The sequence below is a fragment of the Phocoena sinus genome, chromosome X (assembly GCF_008692025.1).
Source record: "Phocoena sinus isolate mPhoSin1 chromosome X, mPhoSin1.pri, whole genome shotgun sequence".
Taxonomy (NCBI): Eukaryota; Metazoa; Chordata; class Mammalia; order Artiodactyla; family Phocoenidae; genus Phocoena; species Phocoena sinus.
The window spans coordinates 4,840,510-4,857,453 of NC_045784.1; the positions used below are offsets into that span (position 1 = coordinate 4,840,510).

Sequence of the window (16,944 nt, forward strand, 5' to 3'; positions counted from 1 at the left end):
GTCCTGGCTGAATCTGAATATTGCCAGTCTTACGTTGAGAAATTCCTACGGAGAGTAGTTCTAAGGTAAGGCTTTGCCTCTCCCTGTTAACAAGCTCCCCTAGAGTTCTAAACTCCTGTAGAACACTCTGAGAAATACTAGAGCATCTGTGGGTTTTTGCTGTTAGAGAACGGCACCATCACTAAGCTGCCTAGGTTTTTCTAGAAGGCGGTGCTAACATGATCTAACGCAGAAGCTTCTGAACTTCGTAAGACATACATTTTACACCATCATCCAATGAGATGTCATACCCAGATGTTTAACTGAAGCAAAAGTTTCCAGAAAGGATTTATTTCTTCCTAGAGTGATAACTTCTGATACTTCCTACCTGATTCCCTGCTGTTTTATTTTTTTTTTTAATTATCTGGTTGTGACACGAAATTAATGTCATGACTCAACAGTGGGTCCCAGTCTGCATGGTAGACAAAGCTTTTACCTCACGGGTGAGCCTTACTGTATTTTACAAGTAAGAGAACGGCCTTTCCGAGGTACAGTGGCACTCTGTGGATGGCAGACCTACCCGTTTAAGCCAGAATACAACTGTCTGCTGTTTGGCAAACTTGCTGAAGCAGTGGAACCCTCTCCTGTCCCTGTCCATTGACTAGCAATCCCTCAGAAACCTGTGGGGAGCGGGTGAATCATACAATGCTCCTTATAAAATCACAGGCTTCAGGAGTGATCCTCAACTTCCAGGGTGAGGCACATCTTGATGGCATGTGGTATTTGGACACAGATGATTGAATCTATAGGCTATATGAATATTCATATGATCAGGAGGAATTTTAATGGGTTCCTTGGCGTATGACTTTGGGACGGGATGGAAACAAATTTGATTAGCCTAAGGGTATTGAACCTCAACCAGTTCATCTTTGTTTAACTTTAATTTCATTTATTTTTTATTGAAGTGTAGTTTATTTACAATGTCGTGTTACTTTCAGGTATACAGCAAAGTGATTCTATTACATATACTATAGATATACTATGTACATATATAAATTCTTTCTCAGATTCTTTTCCATTATAAGTTATCACAAAATATTGAGTAGAGTTTCCTGTGCTCTACAGTAGGTCCTTGTTGTTTATTTGTTTTATGTATAGTAGTATGTATCTGTTAATTGCAAACTCCTAATTTATCCCTCCTCCTGCCCTTTCCCCTTTGGTAACCATTAGTTTGTTTTCTATGTCTGTGAGTCTGTTTCTGTTTTGTAAATAAATTCATTTGTATTATTTTTTTAGATTCCACATGTAAGCAATATCGTATGGTATTTGTCTTTCTCTGTCTGACTTACTTAGTATGATCATCTCTAGGTCCATCCATGGTGCTGCAGATGGCATTATTTCATTCTTTTTTATGGCTGAGTAATATTCCGTTGTATATTTATACCACATCTTCTTTATCCATTCATCTGTTGATGGACACTTAGGTTGCTTCCATGTCTTGGCTGTTGTAAATAGTGCTGCAGTGAACATTGGGGTGTATGTTTCTTTTCAAATTAGAGGTTTCATTTTTTCTGGATATATGCCCAGGAGTGGGATTGCTGGGTCATATGGTAACTCTATTTTTAGCTTTTTAAGGACCCTCCCTACTGTTTTCCATAGTGGCTGCATCAACTCGCACTACTGCCAACAGTGTAGGAGGGTTTCCTTTTCTCCACACCCTCTCCAGCATTTATTGTTTGTAGACTTTTTGATGATGGCCATTCTGACCGGTGTGAGGTGATACCTCATTGTAGTTTTGATTTGCATTTCTCCGACACTTAGCGGTCCAACCAGTTTATCTGGATTGTAATGGGGTTTCTGCAGTTTTCTTCCAGAACTAGATATCTAGGATGCTCTAGCAACACCATAGCGGGAGGTTATGCTTATTGAATGATTTGAAAAGGGTTTAGTCTTTAAATAGGTGATTCTAATGTAAACGACTATTGCCCACATTGGAGCGATGCATAAATTGGCCAGTATTAGTGACAATACTACCACATGTGTACCATGATGTCATTCACACAAAAAACTTCTCATATACATTATCTGAAGATTCAAAGATTTTAAACATCTAGGTAAAATCATCCTTGGGTAACATCGTCTTCCTGTGTTACAGGAGATATCTGATTTGCTGAATTGTTATTTTCGGGAATCTAGAGAGAATTGCCTTAATATGGTACCAAAGAATCATAACAGACTATGACACTATCATATTTATAAAAATTTTTTTCATGGATCTGAAGACATTTAAATGTGTATCTCTTTGACCAGAATGTCCTGAGAAATTTAGGCAGGCCTTACGAGCTCTGTGAGACATGGATTCAGGGCTACTCAGAAGCAGAAGGAAAACCTCGTCCAAGCAATAACAGTGTTTGTGAAGTTTATTCAGATGCTCTTGAATCAAAATTTTCCGATTGAAACCAGTGCTTTATTTCAGTGTATTGATCTAAAAACCAGTTTTGGGGTACACAGCTCTCCCTGGGTTCATTTGTCAAAGGTGATGAGGAAAATGATTTAAGCTCCCATTTCTAACATTTATATTCTCTCTCTGAACCTTGTGGATGAAATGATTTATACTCAGACGTTTGTTCTCGAGATACTAACTTGCGATATGAAGATACAGATGACAAGGGCATAAGGGGATGATGCTTTATTGGTTTGTGACTGTCTCAGATGAAGTCTGCTGAACCAAATTTAGGTACGTGCCCCGGGATTACAAGCAGGTGTTTCCAAGTTGAGGAGAGTGACGGTGTGGAATATATAACTATGCACTCCACGATCCCTCACCCTAATTTACTCTTTTAGGGATAGAACTTATCTTGGGAAGATGCTTCTACTATTAGAGACCTAGATAATTAGCTCAACACATGTTCTAAGCTGTACAGTAATTCGAGACAGGTCATCCTAAACACACTTTAATTAGCAAGAAATCCTTGTTGCTCTGACAGGAAAGGAATGACCTGTAGATTTCTTAGAGATACTTAATCCTCCTTATATGCCCTGAATGAAGGGCCCTTCAGTCATTCCAGCTTTCTCCCTGGTCATGACTCCCATCCATGCTTTGTAAAACAGATCCAGCTTGGGTGCCCAGCTAGGGATGTGTTCAAGTTTTAGCAGATACTGGTTAGATATACGCCGGGCACTGTGGATATACACGTATTCTTGGTCACGTTTCATACCCGTCACCTCTTACGTGCTACAAAAGGACCCTGGGAGATGGGTGAAGAGATGTCTTCTTTTGGAGGAATTTGAGGCTCAGAACTTTGGAGTGAGAGCAAAAGCCCCACAGGGAATAGTAGATAGTGGGTTAGAACCCATACCTAACTCTCTGTGAGGGCTCTCTTGAGCGGACCATAACAAGCTGGCTGCCTTCCTTGCTGCCATATATACTCTGCAGACTTACCAGTAAGGTTCGAGTGTGGATTATTTGGAAGGAGACTAGGAAATTCAATACCCCTTCTCCAGATGGAAGCGTCCGGGTCCCATGCCCTCAAAGGAGAACACACCTGGGAATTCTTAGATAAACTCACGTTCGTAGTACAATCCTTAACCGTGGCGAGGGAGAAGTGGCTGAGTATTCCGAAAAGATAAAGGCTACGTGGTGACGGGTGAAGTTAGCAAGTTAATTTTGTTCCCAGGGTAGTTTTTTAGTTCGGGTTGAACTGCGTTGAAAAAGGTGCGATGTCAGCGGGTGGAAAGAGATTCACGTTTCCAATCGTCCTTCATAGAGAGAGGTGAACCCGGGTCATTTCTGCCACGGCAAGAGCCAGATTTGTTGGCCCCTTCGCTCCCTAAAGTCACTGAAACCGGCGTTTCGTTGCTAGAAAAAGCATTTCAGTTGAAAGGAACCACTGTGTGTTTCTCTGCCAGTAAAGACACCCTCACTCTGAAGAAATATTCCAAAGTGATGACTTTATGCAAACCCACATAATTTGTATAGTTTAGGGTATCCAGATACTGGATTCATAAATGCATATGAAATCTACCAGGAGTGTTCTGTTCTCCAGGTCCTGGTTTATGGGAGTTGCATTGACATTACACACAGACACACAGACACAGACACACACACACACGTGTGTGTGTGTGTGTGTGTGTGTGTGTGTTTGTAGCTTTAAAGCCTATAATCAAAAGTGAAATCAATGCTAACCATTTTCAGGTAAGGTAACCATTTTCAGGTAAGGTAACCATTTTCAGGTAAGGTAACCATTTTCAGGTAAGCTCATTTTCAGATATTTCTTTTGCTTCATGGAAGTGTCCTTTAGGGTCTACCAGAAAACAAGTCCAAAAGCTGGAGATGACATAGAGTTCTACTTTTCATCGGATTCCCCAGAGTTGTAAGATCCCCTTTTTCTAACTTTACCAAGCCCTGATCCCTGACCTCTCCCCACAGGGAAGCCACGTGACATCAGAATTATGAGGAGTATGAGTGACTGCGGGCAGTAACATCCACAGGGAAATGTCCTGCCCTTGGTGGGGAGTCTTGGGGAAGAGCCCCCCACCCCAGACCTTTTCTGTAGTCCGCAGTTTTATAGTAAATAAATACGCCTTTGTACAAGCATCGCTTGTGTCATGGTAACGCCCTCAGCCCTGTGACAGCTGATAAATGTATCATCGGATATCTGACCTTTTATCCTGTCCTAGTGCTGTCAGCGTTTTGCACACTCAGGGTCCCGAGATGCATTTACAGGGTACCTCCAGCCTAGCCTTTCACCTTGCCAGCTGGGCTGTGGTCTCAGTGGCCGTGATGAATAGCTGTGATTGGACACAAAGCTTCTTTGGAGCAAAGGGATCATTTCATTAGTTTAAGCCAGAAAAGAATAGGGGCGACATTGACTTTAGTTCTTGGTGAGAAAAGTAAACCAGATGAAAGATTAAGGGCAACACACAGGGAAACACGCGCGTACAGACACGTTCAAAAGTGAAAAGGTTAAATAATCAAAGAATTGTCTTGTTCAGTAAGGGTAGATGCTACTTGATTGGTTTCCTTTATTTTCTTTTTAATATTTATTTATTTATTAGGCTGCGCCAGGTCTTAGTTGCAGCATGTGGGCTCTTAGTTGCGGCATGTATGTGGGATCTAGTGCTGTGACCGGGGATCAAACCTGGGCTCCCTGCATTGGGAACACGGAGTTTTAACGCCTGGACGACCAGGGAAGTCCCTTAGTTCGTCTTCTACCTTTCATCGGGCAGCAGGACATGAACTTAGGAACGGGGAGTGGTTCTTTGGACGCGCCCCTCCTTCCAGGCTGAGCAAAAGCTGCAGGTGGAATGCGGTTCTGGAGGACGCTTGTCTGTAGCCATCCTGGGTCCAGGCCCACGGCATTCCTACCTGAATGGAGTCTGGATAAAGCACGCTCAGACCTTCCCTTTTTCATCAAACCCCCAGATCTCTTTGGTGCCCCAGGATTATGACCCAAACAGGAGTCAGGAGGTGTGAGCTTTGGTACGTCAGGCGTTAAGGCGCAAATACGCTGAGGCCCCGGCTGGCAAGGAAATGCGTGCTGGGCGGGATAAGGCTTGGGGCCCGAGGGAGCTGGATTTGGTGCAGTGCATTCGGATGGCTGACTCCTGAGGGCTCCTGCTAACTGCTGTCCCGAAGGAGTGCGGGTGGTACTCCCAGCATCCCAACGTTCCAGAGAAATCAGAAATACCGATTTGCGTGTGTGCGGGGGACTATTCCGGGGGATTTTTTTTAAGTTGGACATTTCTCGATTTTTAAAAAATGTTGGCCTGGTTTTTTAGCATTCGGTCCTGATGTTGAGTGAATTGCTGTGTGCTCCACGTCTTAGAAGGGATCCCCATTATACCCACTTCCCTGGTTCCCTCTGGTGAAGCGTGAGGGTGGTCTGCTTACATCCTGCATGTGCTTCTTTCGTGGGTCCAGGCTGGGAGGGAACCTGTAGAATAGATGACCTATCTTTATATCGGGCATCCACCTACTAACAGAGGTATCCCAGACAGGGCAGATTTCCTGGGATGGGGTAACACAGGCAGTCTTGTTTGTTTCCCTTGGAGGGTCCATTCAAGGGGGCACACCCCCATGCTGTTGTACCCCCATCCTTTTAAGGCACTCCTGAGCACTTGGCATGATTACTCAGCCATACTTCCTCTACCTGCTTCCAGGACAAGTCACGATGAACCTTTCGGCGAGGCAGTCCCCACTCATTTCCCACCTGCATTGTCCCCAGAGATAGTCTATTAGGATCCTTGTGTCCACTTAACTGGGCGGGGGTCCTTCTCCAGAGAGGAAGGGGCTCCGTCTAGAAAGCTGAGAGTGGACAGGGCCTCTCGTCAGTTTGTCGTGAGCCTGTCGTCTTTGCCAGGGACCAAGCATAGACTTGAAGGAGGGGGACACGAGGAGGAAGAAGACAAGAAACACAAACAGAAGCAGAAGGAGAAGAAGCAGAAACAGAAGTGGAAGCAAAAACAGAAGAAGCAGCAGAAGCAGAAACAGTAGTAGTTTGGAAATCCATCTTCTTCCCTAGTGTCAAATCTCCTATTACAACGATTTCAATTGTTACTTCTTTGCTTCTACCTGAAGCATAAAGAAATTTGACTTTTTTTCCTACAGATGTTCAATACCTCCGGGTTAGGACACTTAACGAATGAATGCCAGGTAATTTAAAGCCGGAAGCATCAAAGAATCTTCCCACCACCTGTTCCGGAATGGGGCGTGTGGCTGACCTCAAGCCCTTTGATTGAAGTCCAGCTGTGCGTGGAGGGTTGCACCCGATTATGGATGGTGTCTCCAGTCGGGCGTCCTCACTGTACCCCATTGTGGGTACAAAGCCATATAATCTATAGGAGTCACATAGAGTCACAGGCAAGGCTGTCTGTGAAGGATCGTCTCACAAAGAGAGCCCGTCGTGAAGCTTCACAGATGAGGCCATTGTGGGGAAGCTAGGGTGCTTGTGGGGAAGCAGGGGTGCTTGTCATAGCTGGGGGGATGCTAGCATGACTGAAGTCAGGGCAGCATCTTAAATCTCGTTACACAAACCGACTTTCACACCTGGGTATCTATTTCTTTTCCCTCTGTTTTTGTGGGGGAAAGGTGGCTTTCATGGTTTTCCTGTCTTCGTTTTTATATGTAAGATAGAACTTCATTTTTCTGTGGTTTTGAAAATAGCATGTGCTACTTTAAAAAATCAAAGCAGTATAAAAATGTAAAGAAGTAGAAAGTTAAAATTGTTCCCAGGTTTTCCCCCGTCCCAACTAATCGTCATCCTATTAGTGGTATGTTTCAGTTAGCGGTAAAAATCCATATAGTGGGGTTTTTGTTTTAAAAAATGTATTCTGAAGTGTTCAGTGAATCGTTTGGGGCCGCATGCCGTAGGAAGTGTGCTTTTAAAAGCTCACCGGGTGAGTACACAGGTTACGTCTCTGCCATCGTCCACTGCTGTATCTGAATAGCACCCAGGGGACAGTGGCTCAGACGCCGATGCATTTATGGAAAGCACACGGCAGGAACTTCTGGAATCTCTCTCTCTCTCCAGGAGTGAGTCCTGACCCCTACCAGGTTGAGATTCACTCTCCTTCTCTGTATCCATCCTCTGATGTGCTCCATCGTGGAACTTAAAGCAGCTGAGACCAATTATTGATGGTCTTGTCTGAACTGTGGGTTGCTGATGGCAGGAGCCGGTCCAGCTTAGCTTTATATTGTGAGTGCTTGGAGTCACATGGGCAGAATAGATGCGAAAGGCCTGGATGGATGAAGTGAACAGCCAGGTGTGTCCATCTCTGTGCGTACAGCATGGTGGTCACACGGACTCCGGCTGGGTGACTGTTGACAGCGCTACCTGGTTTATGCCTTAGTCTAATCACCAGCATCTGAGGGGTCTCAGGAGGAATGCACAGACGTCCCTAGTTGCATTCCTGTCATTCCCGACGCTGACTCAAATGGGGACACTCGGTGAATAATCAAGGTCAGACTTTGAGAAGAGGAACACGGTATGGAAGACTGTGGCAGACAGAAAAAATAATAATAATAATGCCATAGCCATCTTCTTGCCTAGGTTTCACTCACGCGTGGACGGGATGTAAATCTTTCTGACTCTGAGATTGGAGTGATTGCAGGTTGCCGGGAAGGTGCAGAGCTGCCTTCTGTATTTGTAACAAATAGAGGGAAGGCATGTAGCAGCTGAAAGTTCTATCTTTTCACACAGCGTGCGAGACAGTGGCAATAAATTCTCAAGAGAGTTGTTTACTGAAGTACTCCAGCTAATAAAAAAGGAGCAAAGCAGTTATGGAGAGATCTCCCTCCCGCCAACTTGCCCCAGCATCATTTAGTTTTCAAGGTCGTAGAGAGGAAGAGAGACCTGGGCCTTCTGAACGAGGGACGATGGCCTTTCCTGCACTCTTGAAGGATAAGGCTGAGCAAGGGCTCCTCCCCCCACACCAATGATCAAGCTGTCAGTCACATCTCAGGATGTGTGCAGGGCAGCAATGGCGGATGTCCGTCCAGCCCACACGCCCACGCTGCATTGACCACATCTCTGTTCCCGGAGGGTAAGTCTTCGTGGTTCGGAGTTTGTGCAGCTGGGTACGTCTCCCTAAATGTTCCAGGGTTGGGTTTTGTGTATAAAACCTCATCAATCCTCTTGGACACCTAGCACCTTGGCTGGTATCTGTCATGGGCAGTCTACTGGATGCCAAAGAGATTACAGAAAAATAATTCTGTACATAGGTGCCTATTTATAATCAACGCATGAATGACCCTCTCCCCTTCCACCCAGGGTCCCCCTACATTACAAGACAGAAATCACATCCCATGGTCATTGATTGAGCCCCAAAGGGGTACCTCTTGGACTCACCTGTTCTTCCTGCCCTCTTTATGAAGGACGTTCGTCTTGGGCTCCCTTGTTTGCTTGTTGCCCCCACTTTATCCTTTGTTTTTTCATCCTCACCTCACGTTTTCAAATGCCTTCATCTCGTGATCCCTGTGATTATAAAATGCCAGTAATGTTGATGGCTGCCTCTTTCCTCAGTTTTCTTATTTTTTTTCCAAGCTGTTGGGCGTGCAGTAGCTCATCCTTCTCTGCCAATCACATCCTGCATTTTTTTTTTTTTGGCGGTGTGTGGGCCTCTCACTGCTGTGGCCTCTCCCGTTGCAGAGCACAGGCTCCGGACGCGCAGGCCCAGGGGCCATGGCTCACGGGCCCAGCCGCTCCGCGGCATGTGGGATCTTCCTGGACTGGGGCACAAACCCGTGTCCCCTGCATTGGCAGGCGGACTCTCAACCACTGCGCCACCAGGGAAGCCCACATCCTGCATTTTAAGTTATGACCATGTACATGCTTAGGAAATGGAGTTTTTAAGCTTCCTTGTCTATTTTCCTTAACGCTAAGTCTAAAGATAAATGGGAGAGCAGAGGAGCCTCAGGTGGCAGTGAAATTGTACCCATTCGTAATGTAACTGTCTATTTTGGGATGAGTATGAAGAGTGAGATTTTATGTTCATTTTGGGAAATCCAAGCCAGTTTTTAGCGCCCTAATCTGCTTCTTGAGAAGGAGGTACAGTGTATCCAGTTGTGAGGAAACGTGCGCCCAGAATGACTAGGGTGGAAATTGAACAGGCCACCTGTGTGGCCAAAGTCCATGGTGTCCCATGGCTTAGTCTCACTTCTTTCAGGGTCTTCAAGGGTATGTACCCTCTGAGATAGCCAAGGGATGCCTTTGGTACACACGCTCATGCAAATATCATCAGATCGGATGACAGCCGCTGTGCGTCTGTCTGCACGTGAATATCTCTTCTTTTCTTTCTGAGAGGCAACAGTGAGATTTATACAACAGAGGTGGTGGGTTCTAATTCTCCTGCCTTCAAACTCTAGTTACTGAGAGAAGTGGGGCAAGCCACTTATAACCTTTTTTTTTTTTTTTGGCTATCCTAGCTGTGAAATAATAACAGTATTTCTTCATTTTATACTCTTGTAAAAGAAAAAAAACATGTGACAGAATTCATCTCCCAGCGCTGGAAATACAAAACACTATTCAAGTAATCAACAGCAAGTTGCTGAAGTTGCTGTTTTCAGAGAACAGGAAGTGCCTGACTCACTCATAGTGTGTTCTTTTGTGTTTATTTTCCGTTCCCAAAAGCGAGCGACCTTGAAAGTGTGATACTCAGTAGATGTGAGCAGTTGACCCACAAGTGCGGTAGGAGCTGAAGGAACCCAAGTTGTATTCACATTAGGAAATTGAAAATGAATTTAGAGGAGTGTCATCCATTTATTTATTAAAGGTAAAGTTACGGCATTTGTGAGACCCAGTTGTAAATTTGAAGTGGTTTTGGTTATCATGAGGGGTTAGGTCAGTAAGTAAACAAATACAAGCAATGTTGCTTGAATTAAATAGATTCTTCCTTTAGAACCTTTGCTAGTTGCTTGAATTAAGTAGATTCTTCCTTTAGAACTTTTGCTCAATGGCCAAGATGTCGAACACAGGTTGTGATTCCTCCAAAACAGCCAGAGACTTTTGACTTAGGTTAGAAGTTTGGAGATACAGATCTACATATATAGGTAGACACACACACAGACACATATGTGCGTGTGTGTGTGTGTGTGTGTATAAAATAGTTATACATATATGTGTATATATATTATTTTGTATATATAAAATATATATGCACGCATATATATAATAATACCTGCTGTAGAGCAACTTTTACATGAACGACGTTGCATTCATGAGGCCCAAGTAGTTCACTAAAGGTCTGGGTGGTACTTTTGAAGCTGAAAGAGCTAATGCAATATTTCATTGAATAACAGAGGTTTACGGCAGCGATGCTACCTGCCAGGCGTTGTGCTGGTGCCAGGAATCCACAGATGGAGGTGACATGCCCCAGCCTGAGGTCTAGTGGGAGAAGGAGAGCATATAAGTGATCCTTGGGGAGACCAGCAGATGCTGTATGAGAAATTGCATCCATTCACCCATTAATGCATTCATTCCCTTCTTCATTATGCCCTGATAGCCTTCAAAAGGGCACTCACTCAGTATTCCCTTTTAGCCAGAAAGGAATTGCTGATGGTCGCCTGGAATAAGGTATAGGAGAAGGCTATTGCCTGAAACTGAAACACAGCAACTGAGTGCATTTCTCAGACGTCCACTAGACGTCAAGAGGAAGTGATGTGACTAATTGATCCTTTTGAGCAGACTCAGGTGTGAACCCCCAGACCTCCCTACAGTAACCATGCTGCCTGGAAGTTGTCCCAAGGACCACATGTGCCCAGTGACCTTTAACGCTCCAGGGACTTATAGTGCTCCAGCATCTGTGCTTTCTCAACAATTCCACCAGGCTAGGTTTAGGTGTACTCTGAACTACGAAAAGCTTTTGCAGTACCATCCGTCTCTCTCGACTAAAGTACAGATGGAGGCCAGTTCAGAGGACGTTCCATTCAACTTCCAAAATTCAGTATTGACAGTGGAGTGTTCCTGCCAGGAGACTTGTTCTCTAGGAGAAGGTGGGCAACATGGCGGCACGCAGAGCTGAACTGGCTTTGAACTGTGACTCTAAGTAGTTGACAACTCAATATAGCGTCCTTACTAGGTAGGAGCGTGTGCGCACGCGCGTGTGTGTTTTCCAGAAAGAATACAGTTTTGTAGGTGCTTCGATCCATATAAATTTCAGAGAGAGAGGGAAGAATAGAATTCAAGGAAAAAGTAGGTCAGTCTCCAATACATTTTTTTTTCTGAGTTGTCTCTTTGGAGAATATCTCAAGGACATAGCACATCAGTCTGCTGAACTGTAGAGGGTGCAGTGATTACCTATGGAGAGAGACTTGCCATCCCCCAAGTAAGAGATTCAGTATTCAGCATCATTCAGTGGTATTTTCTGAAGTTTCAAACTGCATCGTGTAATCATAGGTTGATCCTAATCAGAATGGTGGCCATATCTTCTTTATCCATTCATTCGTTGATGGACACTTAGGTTGCTTCCACGTCTCGGCTATTGTGAATAGTGCTGCTATGAACATACGGGAATGGATGAGGAAGGTGTGGTACATATATACAATGGAATATTACTCAGCCACTAAAAAGAATGAAATAATGCCATTTGCAGCAACATGGATGGACCTGGAGATTATCATACTAAGTGAAGTAAGTCAGAAAAAGACAAATATTATATGATACTGCTTATACATGAAATCTTAAAAAACTGATACAAATGAACTTATTTACAAAATAGAAGCAGACTCACAGACTTAGAGAACAAACTTATGGTCACCAGTGGGGAAGGGTAGCAGGGAGAGATAGATTGGGAGTTTGGGATTGACACGTACACACTGCCATATTTAAAAGAGATAACCAACAAGGACCTTCTGTATAGCACAGGTAACTCTACTCAATATCCTGTAATAACCTAAATGGGAAAAGAGTTTGAAAAGCAACAGATACAGGTATATGGATAACCGAATCACTTTGCTGTATGCCCAAAACTAACACAACATTGTTAATCCACTATATTCCGATACAAAATAAAATTTTTTTAAGAGTTCACTGCCATTAAGTCGGAGCTGATTTAATTTTCCTCAGTTAGTATGCTGAATCTGATATTATCATTTGAGACCGAAAAATTACAAATGCCATGTTTTTTAACCAAGGGAATAAACATTTTCACTTTCAGGATAAAAAACAAACAACAACGGTGGCCAACATGTTTATTTTGCTCTTGGATTTTGGGGTTTTTTTCAGGAATGCTAAGACCCCTTTCTTGCTTGTCCTGGCTTTCCTGCACATGCACACGGCTCTCTTCTCTTCGAAGGACTTTGCCGGCAAAAGTAAACACGGCGCTTATGGAGATGCTGCCGAGGAAATGGATTGGAGTGTCGGTATGTGTCCCTTTATCTTCAGTCTGTCCTTCCAATGTGACTGAGGCTTTTCCTCCTTCTATCTTACTTCCTCTGAGTTTCCACCTATGTCCCCAATGCCTTTAGAGACAGCACGTGCTTTTTGTTTTTGTGTTTCAAAAAACACTAACTGTGAAAGGTAAGCAGAATACAAAACGCATCTGAGCCCCGAGTCCATGCTTGTGTTTACCGATGGGTACAGCAGCAAGAGGAGTCTGGGTCTGTGGGCTGGTGATCAAAGAGATGAACGAAGAAAATGAATCAAAGCGTTAATCCTTATCACCACTTATTCTTTTAGCAATTCAATGTGAACAGCCCCTCGCCTGTAGCAAAGTTAGGCGCAGGGTAGATTCGGGAGGCAGAGGACTCGCCATGGGCTACGGCCTTGGTAAGTCTCGAGGCAGTAGCGCTGCGGTCTTCGTGGATGCTGTGAGCCCCACTGTGTTTCCTTCTTCTCCAGCTGTGTGCTTCTTGCTGCGTCTGTGAGGACGGCAGGGATTACCCTGCTCTCTGTGTCCCTTCTCCCTAAGCAGATTACCCTATTTCTGAGAAACGTAGCGTGTTTTTCAGAGGTACCGGTAAGACTTCCTTCTGAGGTTTCCTTTTTATTTCTTTTTATTTTTTTATTTTTTTTTTGCAGTACACGGGCCTCTCCCGTTGCGGAGCACAGGCTCCGGACGCGCAGGCTCAGCAGCCATGGCTCACGGGCGCAGCCGCTCCGCGGCATGTGGGATCTTCCCGGACCATCGGCAGGCAGACTCTCAACCACTGCACCACCAGGGAAGCCCTGAGGTTTCCTTTTTAAACGGTGTCTTGCACATCGACACGAGATCATGGTGACCGTGCTTTCTTCTGCACAGCTAAGCAGTCTCGAGTCTATTCCACAGAGTGTAGAGGAAGACAGAGTATGTGGGTTAAGCAAAGGGATGGAAAAATCAGTGGGTTCTGAACTTTGCATTCAATTCCTATCTATCCCAGAGATGTCTCTTATGGTGACGTTGCTCGCTCCATCTGGACAAAATTGGACAAAATTGAGCAAATGGCACCCGTGAACAGGTTGCTTAAGATTTTTGCATATTTCCTTTCTTTTCCTTTCCTCCCCCCACCCCCTGCCCCTCTTGTTCTTCCTTCCTTTTCTTTTTTTTTTTTTTTTTTTTTGCGGTAGGCGGGGCTCTCACTGTTGTGGAGCACAGGCTCCGAACGCGCAGGCTCAGCGGCCATGGCTCACGGACCCAGCCGCTCCACGGCACGTGGGATCTTCCCAGACCGGGGCACGAACCCGCGTCCCCTGCATTGGCAGGCAGACTCTCAACCACTACACCACCAGGGAAGCCCCTTCCTTTTCTTTTTATGCCCTGGATTGATAGTTTTTTCATCGAGATGTTTTGGAGGTGTTTGAACATGGCCGCAGAGTTTCTTGGTTGGTTTGTATTAAAAGCAAACTGAGCATGATTTGGTCACCAACGTTGGGAATGACAAGAACAAGTTTTGTTTCATTTAAATCTTCTAAGGAGCACCGTCTTTTGGACAAGATGACTGCACCCTTCTTCTAGCTTCTAGCTCTTTCTGTTACTATCTCTGTGAACTTGAGAGATGTCTTAAACCTGTGGGCCTGATGAATTCAGACGAGGTAACTTCCAAGTTTCTTTCTTTTCTAACCTTGTCTGTGATGCTGTCAGATAACAGAAGTGAGCACAGATGCTGAATACGTACTAGGAAAAACAAAACCAGAACAACCTGCCTAATGAGATTCGTAAGAAGAATTCATTATACTTAGGGCTTTGACATACACCCATACAAGCCTGCCTTCTTTTTTCATTCTTAAAACGGTACATGTAAATTAGTATACATTTTCCACACCGTAGTAGTGTAAATCAGTAGAGTACTTCGTGGTGTGAGTCAGTAGAATATTTTATCTCTTTAATGAACGTTATATGTTAGTGTAACAGGTTTCATGTACACCTCTCTGACATTTGTTGGCTAGCAAGCAAACTCATGCTGGTGTCATCACACTTACTGATCAATTTTTCTTTAATTAGAGCAGTACACATGCCTACCCTGACTCATTAAAAAAGTCTAACTTCCAATGTTTTCCTGCTACTGGTCCCTCTTGAATAAAACAGAGAATGTTTTTTAATCTTCGAGATCTGCGTTAGACCCTGATATCATATTAATAGATGATTGTGTTCTTTTTTTGCCAAAAAATAAAAATCCTTCCCTTAAACCATTACCTTCATTTCTCAGGACGTTTCTGTTGTTTTACAAATACCTCTGAGCATTTGGAGGAATATTCCTTCTTTCCAAAATGAGCCTTTTATTGTCACACAGAAGGGGACTGTAGCACTCTGGATAATTATGTAATAAAATAACATGAGAGTACTGGCTTAAAAAGAAACGCTGCTAGTACCATGGGCAGCTGAGCTACAGGATGTTACCCAGAGAGGGCACATCTCTGTCCTTTAGAGCATTTTCTTTCTAAATGTTTGGAGGCAACATCGTTATATGCAGCATAACTTTCCGCACTGTGGGTTTCTCTGTACCTGTAAAGGCAAACTCATAAAAAGAACCTTTCTTACCTAATTGTCCGCCATGGCCAATCTCGCTCCATATCATGGTGCTGGATGGCCTTATTCTTACCTGTGTGATCTCTGTAGCTTGTCTTGTTATCATGACGCAGGAAGGACTGACCGCGCAGATGTGGTGTAAGGTCTATGCCGTGGAGCTCGCGGTAAAAGCTGGCAGGGGTAGCTGAAATCCTGGAACTCGAATACTGCCATGCAGTTCGAGGGGTGGGCAATGTTCTAATACTCACAGCCACCGCCTACGAAGTGTGTGCCCTGCACCCGGTCCGGGGCTTCACAGGTGTCCCCTCCCTTCGTGCTGTCAACAATCAGGGCAGCATTCCTGCTGCGTCAGAGTGGTTTACAGTCAACAGTAAGTCACAGGGAAAGAGCCGGTTCCTTCATTCATCACCTCTAGTAGATGCCATTTGTGTGCCTAACATTGTTTTCTTGTTTTTTTGAGGGAGAATGCAATGATGATGAGACCTTGGCTTAGGAGAATTTAGGGGCTCCTAAGGGATTTAAGATTCTTCCAGTTGATCTTGTAATAACCCAGAGCAGAAAGGAATGAATGAATGTCCCGAGGGAGGTGCAGATAACGCTCGAGTGGTTTCGAAGGGGAAGGGTCTCCGTATGTGACCGGTGGCCGGCCTCACCATTTCAGCAGGGCACACTTACGGGTGAAGCCTTTGGGCAGTCGGGGCTCTATTGCCGAGTCTGACTTTCAGCTTCTCAAGCAGCACAGCTTTGGGGGAGGAACAAATGGGTAAAATCACAGTGTTTTCCAATGCACTCCAAGTATTTTTTCTTTGGGGGGAGGGGGGCGGGTGCGTGTCATTCTATCTGTTGTAATGACATCTACCAGAGACCTGTGAATGGGTGGGGGGCAGAGGGAGCGGGTGGAGGGATGGAAGTGGTTCCCGCCAGGGGTTTGTTATCTGTGACGTGTCCCCGTTACAGTGCTCACAGCTGCAGGGGCTCGGGTGGAATTTGCCTGCCATGCGCTTTAAGTTTGCTCAGGATGAGACTAGCAAATTCTGTAACCTACAAAGAGAATGCAAGTCGAGAACAATGAGGTGAACATAAAAATAAATCTCTGACTTCAAATCAAACCTTTCAGTTAAAAAAAAAATCCCTGCCACTTCTAAGGGTTGGGACCCCGTGGCTTACGTGAGATTCTTTCTTTCAAACAAAAACACTAAGTCTTCTTCTTACGTGGAAGGAACACCGACCTTCTTAGTGGGACCCCGGAAGTCTTCAGGAGTTTGGTTGTCAATTGCTTGGGGTCTGTGATCTGGCATCCCTACGGGCCGTGTCCGATAAGGCAACCTCAGTTTCTCCAGCTAGTGATTTTCCCGTTGGGGCTCTGGGCAGCGCCACTGTCTGTGGGTACAGGGATAGAACAGTGAACCCAGCGGAAGGAAAAATAATGGATGAATTCATGAAAGGCGAGCCGGTGGGGATGGTACAGAATGAATCCTTTTCCATACCTGCCGTGTAGTAAGCCATGTGCCACAGAGCTTTCTT

General features: G+C 44.7%; 1 protein-coding gene across 1 annotated transcript in view; it reads left to right on the forward strand.

Moving 5' to 3' along the window:
• STS (steroid sulfatase) overlaps positions 1 to 16,944 on the forward strand; it is a 186,108-nt gene that overhangs the window by 103,929 nt on the left and 65,235 nt on the right. The window contains 1 exon segment of the mRNA XM_032620276.1: positions 12,702 to 12,838. Coding sequence (XP_032476167.1) covers positions 12,702 to 12,838 — 137 coding nt within the window.